At 31.7% G+C, this 9,908-nt stretch overlaps 1 protein-coding gene across 1 annotated transcript; it reads left to right on the forward strand.

The window, feature by feature from the left end:
- Nucleotides 1-5,429: 5,429 nt before the first annotated feature.
- On the forward strand, nucleotides 5,430-9,674 carry LOC114162839 (NAC domain-containing protein 21/22-like). The gene is made up of 3 exons (XM_028046819.2): nucleotides 5,430-5,707; nucleotides 8,194-8,468; nucleotides 9,007-9,674. Exons 1-3 carry the CDS (start codon nucleotides 5,542-5,544, stop codon nucleotides 9,469-9,471), a joined length of 906 nt encoding a protein of 301 aa, XP_027902620.1. The 5' UTR covers nucleotides 5,430-5,541; the 3' UTR covers nucleotides 9,472-9,674.
- Nucleotides 9,675-9,908: the final 234 nt, after the last annotated feature.

A 9,908-nucleotide genomic window follows, 5' to 3' on the forward strand; every position in this document is an offset into this window, starting at 1 on the left:
TATATAATAATAATATTTGAATAAAATTTTCTATAAAAAAAAGTACAAAAAGATTATTATTTTTTTCATAAATACAACAAAATAAAAAGAAAAGATTAAATATATTTTTTCAGAAACGTAAATTAATTTGTGTAAAAACTCATTTTCAGAATTTCATATAATTTCTCTAAAATTTTAGTTTTAAGCTGTGCATAAACTAATTACAACTTATGGAAATCTCATTTCCTTTTTTTTTTTGAAGTGCTTAAAATAATTTTATCTAAATAAATTCTGTAGAAAAAATTTATACATTAGTGTTTTATATTTGTAAAATATGGTTAAGAATTGGAAAGGTGAAGATTTTTTGGAGTTTACATAATGAGAATGATGATTATACATTAATTACATTGGTTTGCAATGTTTGTTAATATTAAAAAGCATGATGAAACTAACACAAACAATTTAAAAGCTTATTTGCATGAGGGAATCATTTGTTGACAAGGGGAAAACATGTTATTGTTGTTGTTGTTGTTCAAAAGAAAACTCAGTATTTCCATGGTGACATTTATGGTTTACACGTGACCCTCTCACTCAAATTCAATACCTAAAACTGGGGAACCTGCATTTACCTAACCAAAAAAATAAAATTGAAATAGTCAAAATTTGCACCAATTGCCTCATCTGCCAAAGTTGTCATCAAATTCCCTAATCTCCACTATTCATTGTTTTTACATGATTCTGATATCTCACACGCTTTTGTTCCTCTTTTCAACTATTCTTATTGTTCTTATTATATTACCTACATGCAATTTTCTTCTCTCCCTGTTAATGGATTCAATTTGTCAATTAAGTTGACTTGGAGGAACACTCATAAACAAGTTCCATTCACAATCAAATTCACGTGTGCCTCTATCTTCATCATCATCATAGACCAAACCTACCTATACTTTCATAGCATACATCAACCAACCTTTCAATCTACTCATCATAATCATATCCTTAAACACTTTTCATTAATTAGTTCAATTTCATATATAATATGTCGGTGTTTTATATAGGATATCTAACATCGTTTATTGATAAAACTAAATTATAATATAGAAGTTTCGTGGCTCAGTATAACAAGGTAGAATTAGGCGTAAGTTTCTCTGCTTTTATATAATATGAGAGTCATAAAGATCTATCTTAATCTATATTTGAAACTATTGTGCCATTGAATATCAAACTTTTCTTGATTTTCGTAATAATTGTCACGTGATATCAAACTTTTCTTAATTTTTATACTATCTATTTTCGGCGTAAAGGAATACGTCAAAGGTTCTATACGTGTAACATCCCAATTTCAGCAGCTTAAAGTTAATAAAAAAATAGGGAGTTTCATCATAGTTCCAAAACAGATAATTCAATGTACATAATATATTAATATAGTCTTACAAAAGATATGATTATAAAAATATATCACTTATACACTTAAACTAAACTAATAAACTCTATACTTAAACTGACCACTGCTAAAGCTCCCACTGGAAACCTCCTCCTCAACAAGAAAAATGATGGCTCTTCATCCTCCAGAAGTGCCTTTGACACTGCAATCACATTTGTTCCCACCGAATAGGTGATCATCGCAAAAGAAAACATACAACACAAGACAGGAACACAAAAAGCAAGGGTAAGCTAATCTGATTAAAGGAATCATACAGTTCAATTATAAACAGAAATCATGCAATCTTTCTCATTTTCACCAGAATCACATAGACCACCACAAACACAATGCATATATATTACTCTAGACTCGATATCTGGATTATGTAAGCGACATTGGATCTCTTGGTGGCGTGCACCTGTGACGGTTCCCAAACTCTGCAGAGTTGGACACAAGGAGTTATCACCTGACCGCTCACAAGGTAAGTCCCATTCGCGTCTAAGACTTGATCAAGTCCAAAAATTAGGACCTCCTGTTACTCCTCACGACATAATCCATTCTGCTCTACCTGAGCGTGAATGATTATTGAAGTTTCAGGATACCAACCAAATTAGGAGTCCTCATGTTCTTACACATACACTAACTTATTCTCTAGAATTCCCCTCTAAATTCTAGTGCAACCACACCTTCTGATGATCTGATTTTATACAATTTCTACCACATGTACTACCAGTCACAATAATCCAAGCATAATATGAATAAACATCACATTAAATCATTTATTATAGCTTCTAATAATTAAAATAGAGGAATAATCAACAATTCTGTATAGGAACTCGCCTGGGCGAGAGGGTCATTCTCGCTTAGGCGGGTCACTCTCGCCTGGGCGAGACTCAAACAGTGGGCAACTCTAAAATTGAACGAATTCTCGCTCAAGCTAAGCTATTTCGCTTAGACGAGAGTGTCTCTCGCTCAGGCGAATCCAGCTCGCCTAGGCGAGACCTCACGCAGTTGCAGGGGTGAATTTCTGGTATTTTCGCTCAAGCGAGAGCTGCTCGCCTGGGCGAAATCAACATAATTTTAATCTATCTTCACATGCAGAGCCACACAATTCATACCAGAAACCCAATTTCCATACAACAATTAATCCAAACATCAGTCAAACATAGGATCATGCAAATCTAAGTTCTCATAGAAGATTTCTATTGAATTTGAGCAAAAGGCTAGCTTCCCTACTGTTATCCTGTTTAGACAGCTTTATAAACGTCAACGCCTTAAAAACGTCAACACCTCTAACTCCACAGGATGCTCTATCTACACATAGAAACATCACAAGAACGATCAGGACATACCGTTATGATCACTGATCAGCAGAGACTCATACTGATGATTAAAACGTTACATGCAAGCGAAAGAGGGCTTGTATGCAACGGAAAACAGAAAAAGACTAAAAAAAGAGCGGAAACTCAACTTACGCGAATAGAGAAACTAATCGGTCCAATTTGAAGAGCTCGCCGAGAGGATCAATCCTACGGTCTCGGTTCTTCAATCAAACAACCAAAGAGACAGAACCTCTAGAGAGAAGTCAGAGAACTCTAGAAAAGTGGTTTCTAGAGGGATGTTGTGTTTTAAAATAATGAAACTCGTTTATAACAATTCTATTTACACTAAAACATTTTAATATTAAAATAATCGATTTTCACTATTTTTAAACCACTATCACTTTTAAAATACCATTTTCTAGGGTCTTATAATATGGACTAGAGAAAAAACTAAATCATAGTATATAACCATCTTCTAACTTTATTTGACATATGTTTATTTTTACAAATTATAAGATATGGAGATCACTATTTTGATTGGATCTCTGACGATGAAATGAAGTATTTATTTTTTCTTTCACTATTACTATAGACATATTACTTTTTTGCATTACATTGTAAGTTCGATAAATGTAGCCCTCACAACCTAGTTTATCTTCAATTATTGAAAAAAATATAATGCATATTTTTTACATCTACCTTCAAAGGCATGATGAGGTATTTAACATGTTTGAAGGGTTAAAATAAAGGTTGTATACCTCACTGGTCATTTCATCTATCACAAAATATCTTATTTAATTTCTTCTCAATTCTATTCATTAAAAATTAGAGTATTTAATAAAGAAAGTTATTCAATTAACTTATATCTTTGTTTGATATAATTATTTTTCATTTTTATCTTCAATATTATAATAAGACCTCCACCCCTTTCCCCCCTCTCCTCCAATTCAATAAAATTTTGCAATATTCATTCTAATTTTAGTATTTTATTTTTGGAAAAAATCATAAGAACTCAAAATTAACTAAAAAAATATTATTATAATTACTTAAAAATATATGCATATATATATATATATATATATATATATATATATATATATATATATATATATATATATATATATATATATTACCTTAAAAGTGGAAAAGGTTATTGTCCATATTTTACCTTAAAAGTTTCGATACATATTACATTTTTTATTTAAGAAATTGGATTTGTAAAACGTATGGAAACGAAAGGTTTTCTAGTTAACCTAGTAGTAGGTTTAAAATTTCATAAAATAATTATAATTGGTTCATGAAAGAAAAAAACGCAATAAGGGATTAGTTTTTATCCCGTTCCCAAGAGTTGCTCTAAATATACTAGCCAAATTTTATTCGAAAAATAAGTATATAAATATAAAACATTGTAGAAAAGGCTAAAGAAATTCTAATTTAAGAGAAAAGATTATATAGGACCAATTTTTTCCTTCTATTAGGAATATACTTTTATATCTTAGAAAAAAGTAAATTAAAAAGTTACTGAACACTGGTTTAGAATGTTCTTAAGGGTGTTTGACAACAAATACTTTTTTCTAAAAGTAATTACTATTTTTCTATTGTTTCAATCTAGTAAAACAATCTTTATAATGTGTTGAACTAAACATTTTTTATTTGATAAGAGGATCTGAGTTTATTATATATGGCTAATTTAAATAACCTATTATAATATATTAATTTGATTAAGAGAATTTAGGAGGAATAACCCTTTTCAAGTGTTGGGTTAACAGCAAGATTTGAATATATATAATTAATGAATTGATGAAAGCATATTTTTACCGATTTTTTTAATCTTGTGACGAAATTGATCACCTAACGTCCTAACTCCCTTGGCCTCCTATCAAATTTCAGCACAAAATATACTCTTTAGCCTTTGTGTCTTCATATGCATATAAACTATTCGACATAATAACCCTTAAACAAAATTAATATCAATATAATCACTCTGCTTTGTTTGTTCCAAATAAAGGTCATTCAAGAAAATTCTTATGGATGCCAGCTTATCAACAACCAATACAATTGAAAAGAAAAGGGTGTGAGAGAGTAAGAGAGAGATTATATATTTCTAGTTTTTTTGGGCAAAGAATATGAACAAAAATGTATAGTTTGTGCGAAGATAAAATAAACAAATTAATAGAAGGGGAGAGAGATGTTGCAAAAGTGGACAAAATTTAAATAAATGCCTATGTCATCTCTCATCACCACTGTGTTCATTTGAGACTGGCTGCTTATGTGCCAACTCTCTATTATTATCCTCACAAATTCATGTGAGAGTTATATGATTGTGTTTATCTCTCTGTTTTTGTGACATATTTACCATACTTCTTTTAACATTATCTATGATGCAAAATACAAAAAGCAATCTATGATTATTGTGTTATTGAAGTTGAACAAAGTATGTTTGATAGTGTAAATTGTGATGAATGAGTAATTTGGAAGTGTGAAAAAGTATGCTTTTATAGTGTTTGTGATAATGCGAAGATGAAAATAAGTTGAGAGGAAGAAATGAAGGAGTTGGGAGTGATTGGTTTGTGCACGTCATCATTCATTGTGTTGAGACGCAGAACTTAATGACCATCCTACCCTTCTTCAATGGTAACAATTACATGTTGACTTAGCCACTTGTGATCCATCTCCATTTATATATACTCCTTTCTTCTCCTCCTTCCTTTATTATACTTCTCCAAATTTCTCACTTCAACTTTCAACCTCTTTCCTCTGTCATCTTTCTCTTTCTCTTTCTCTTTCTTCTATCCACACCTTTATTCAAACCAAAACATGAGCAACATAAGCATGGTAGAGGCAAAGTTGCCACCAGGGTTCAGGTTCCATCCAAGAGATGAAGAGCTTGTGTGTGATTACTTGATGAAGAAGGTCACACACAATGATTCCCTTCTCATGATAGATGTTGACCTTAACAAGTGTGAACCTTGGGATATTCCTGGTGAGTAGTATTCTTGTTCTTATCTATATCTATATATGTATATCATGCATTCTCTGATATAAACTATTAATCATGTTACATGCCATGTTTCTTATAACTTCTCTATACGTATGATGATTAGAGTTTTGATACAATTCATTGTTTAGTTTTTCTTCTCATAAGTGAAACTGGGAAAGATTCTCTTGAGCCAGAAACTTTGTTTGGTTTTCTTCACCTCACAGTGAAGGCCAAAGCCACCCCACATGATACTTATAATGGGCATGCAGCATGCTTGATCCATTCCAGTTTTCCTATTACGGTTGATAAAGTACAAAATGAGTTGTTGCTTTCATCTGTTTGAATTCTTGTGATGAGGGTAAATTCATTATGTGGGGTGAGGTGATGATAGCAACCGCAATGGCTGTTATAGATCCCAATCTAAACATGCACTTCTGATAGTGCTCTGATGCCAAACAATATATAGCTGCCATCTGTGACTAGTGAGACATTTCAGAATACCTCTAATTCTCACACATCAAATTCATCAGAAAATTATGGTTCATCATCAACTTTTCATCCTTTAACCTTCTGGTTTATGATATCATCATTCTGTTTGCTAGGTGAAAGAACAAGATCAAAACCGTTATTCTTTCATCTCTTTTTTCTTTCTGATACATCAGTAATTCCATGTATGATGTATGATCCATGTTAATTGAATATTTTCTTCCTTGTTAATAATTGAAAAAACATCACTTGTTTTCGGTTTGCATTTTCTTGTGGGACATAACTTTAATTTCAACCCCAGCCACATTCACACAGATAGGTACAGGTGGCTGCACTCCTGTACTATATATTATATAATAAACATAAATATATATTGGAGAAAATTGCTGTTATTTTTATTTTAATAAAGAAAAAGAATTTGTCTTCCGTACTTAATAATTATTAATGATATATATGAAAATCTTAATAAGAAATTGTGGATGCAGATACAGTGCTCTCTCATTGAAAGGGATCTTCACAGTTAGGTTGGAAACTTTGAATGGGAAGCTCTAAAAATCATATATGTGCATATATATATATATATATATATATATATATAGATTTTATATACGATAATATTGTAATATTATCCAACGGTTAATGCATGGTATACATCACCTTCATAGCTTTTTTTCAGTTTTGAAAATTTTGACTCATTGAATTTTGTCCTATTATAAAGTGTTTGACAGTGATTTTTTCACCAAAATAATTGAAATATTAATTTTCATTGCAACAACACACCTGCACATGATAATCACCCCCTTACATGTCATGTTAAAGTGATTGAACTCTCCCAAGCCTTATCACTATTCTAGCTGGATCTCACCATGTTCATAGTACTTTCATGTAAAAAACAATTACACTGTGAGATTTGACTTATCATAAGCAAAACAATTAGATTTACATTTTCTCTTTAACTGTCTTGTCCTGTTTGCCTTTGTTTTTTCCCCCTTCATCAGTTGAATAATTTCAAGCAACTGTTACTTTACTGATAATTTAATCCCTTCTGTAAATTTTATCTCCATGCAGGAAAAATGATCTCTTTCCTTCTTAATTTTTAAATATTTATAAAAAGGATTTCAAATATCTGTGTATTTATTTATTTTGGTACTACATGAATAATTATTGAGGTGCTTAATAACAATTTTTTTTTATAATAGTGATTTCTGGGCCTGATATGATGGGTCAACATTGCTTTGGTGTGCTAGGCCATGTGTTATAGTTTACATTATTATAGAAATAATACCAACTGTTTGATTATGAAATCAACATAATTAATTTTGTATTTTATATAAACATGTCATATAGGAAAAGAAACTGATAAGGATAGGTAAATCAGAAGAAACAAGAGCAATTAATGGAAGAATTATAACCTGGTTATAAATAGGGGCCTATCTGAATAGTAACCAGAATAATTTGCATCAGATAATAATAATTGCTTCTCATCAAGAACTATTTGGTTTTTGTATTTTTCTTTAAACTGCTTTCTGATTAAGAGTATTATATATACGTGTGTGCATTTCTAAAATAACATAGACTCTATTATACAATGGAATAATACGCATATAATAACTTTTATTTCCTTGTTCTGCCAAATCAAAATTTTCAATTCTTCTAATAAGACAAAGTAAAGAAAACCGTACTCATTTAATTTAGGATTATATTATAAACAAAAGATAACATTGTTAATGTGAACAATTGTTTTTAACTAATCATAGTTGACTTGAACACACGACACACCTTATTGACCTAGCTTCACATGTTCCTCTTCTCACCGAAATCAAGAGATTATACATCAGCAGAAAAATATAAACACCCCTTTCTTACACAGTAACAAGAATATTCCTACAACACAAAACATACAACTTTTTTTCTCTACAAATTACATATAATGTATCATTATTTAGGCAATGACGTTCTTAGATTGTTGATAATAATAATTCTGTGTTGAAATGATTATGCAGAAACAGCATGTGTGGGAGGGAAAGAGTGGTATTTCTACACACAAAGAGACCGTAAGTATGCAACAGGGTTACGCACAAATCGTGCCACTGCCTCAGGGTACTGGAAGGCCACAGGGAAGGACAGGCCTATCCTTCGCAAGGGCACCCTTGTTGGGATGAGGAAGACTTTGGTGTTCTATCAAGGAAGGGCACCCAAAGGTAGAAAAACTGAGTGGGTGATGCATGAGTTTCGCATTGAAGGGCCCCATGGACCTCCTAAAGTTTCTTCTTCTAAGGTATATATATCCCCTAATGGAATGAGTTTAAGTCTTAGGGTAACATTATTTATTCTGACTGAATATATGAAAAGGATTTAGTTTCTTTGTTCTCCCATCATGAAAAGTATTTTATTGGACCAAAATGAGTAAGTAAGGGGGAACTTGTTTTTCCATAAACAACTGTGAATGGTGAGTAGTATATACATAGACTTTTGGGAAGGACCTTGTTTGGTTTCCTTTGCATGCATCAGGGAGGCAGCTAGTGATTTCCAATAAAAAAAATTGAGGACTTTTGACTTTTTGGGATATGTTTTTGCTCTGTGCCAAAACCAAATTTGTCTCACTTGGCTATTGGCTAGAATGTGACTACATAAGATATATGGGGTAGCTGACCTAAGAAGATCCTATTTCATTTTTTTATTTTGCACTTATGTAAGCCTATATCAAAGCACCAAATTCTTCCATGTGTTGAGAGCAGCCACTGCATCATGTTGTTTTCCTTTCACTTTCTTAACCTTTTTTTTTTTTTTTATGTCTAATCCAAAATTAAATGCAGGAAGACTGGGTTTTGTGTAGAGTGTTCTACAAAAACAGAGAAGTATCAGCCAAAGTTAGCATGGGTAGCTGCTATGAAGACACAGGGTCTTCATCTCTTCCTGCATTAATGGATTCTTACATTAGTTTTGATCAAACTCAAGGTCATGCAGATGAGTTTGAGCAAGTGCCCTGCTTCTCCATTTTGTCTCAGAACCAACAACAAAACCCCATTTTCAATCACATGACAAGCATGGACCCTAAATTACCTGCAACTTCTGGATATGGAGGAGCACCAAATTTGGGTTACTGTTTAGACCCTTTATCCTGTGACAGAAAAGTGTTGAAAGCTGTTTTGAGTCAGATCACAAAGATGGAAAGGAATCCTCTGAACCAAAGTCTGAAAGGCTCTCCAAGCTTTGGAGAAGGAAGCTCAGAGAGTTACTTATCTGAAGTGGGTATGCCTCACCTTTGGAACAATTACTGATGTGGGACTCTTCTCCAATGCAATTAATCCATTGTTTTAAGTGATGGTGAGTGCCTATGTTTTTTTCCCTGTGCTGTTTGCCTATTACTATGATACACATCCCTCCATTATGTGTCCCAATATATTAGGAAAAAATGGGACTTGTAATTCAAACTTATAAATATTTGTAGTTAATTCTAGTTAGTGGATGATTTTTTTTTTTTTTTTGTTGCCAAATTCTATCTTGAGCTATATCTTATGAATATCTTTAAAAAGATTTCTCTTTTTGAGATGAAAAAGTTTGAACTTAGATTTTTTTAATAAGTTTTTGGTATTGTATTTTTTTTTGTCTCTAAAACACATCGAAGGACATTGATGTTAATATTTTAAAATATGTTAAAAACTTTTTTCATATACTAACATCAATATATTTACAAGACTTAGTAAAGAGATAATAC

The sequence above is a fragment of the Vigna unguiculata genome, chromosome 1 (genome assembly GCF_037176805.1).
Source record: "Vigna unguiculata cultivar grain cowpea cultivar isolate G323 ecotype 2 chromosome 1, ASM3717680v1, whole genome shotgun sequence".
In the NCBI taxonomy this organism is placed as follows: Eukaryota; Viridiplantae; Streptophyta; class Magnoliopsida; order Fabales; family Fabaceae; genus Vigna; species Vigna unguiculata.

Excerpts from the sequence above, each read along its gene's own strand:
- LOC114162839 (XM_028046819.2), top strand. The coding sequence starts at position 5,542 with ATGAGCAACATAAGCATGGTAGAGGCAAAGTTGCCACCAGGGTTCAGG. Across the intron at positions 5,708-8,193 it reads TGAACCTTGGGATATTCCTG|AAACAGCATGTGTGGGAGGG; the intron begins GTGAGTAGTATT and ends ATGATTATGCAG. Across the intron at positions 8,469-9,006 it reads CTAAAGTTTCTTCTTCTAAG|GAAGACTGGGTTTTGTGTAG; the intron begins GTATATATATCC and ends AATTAAATGCAG.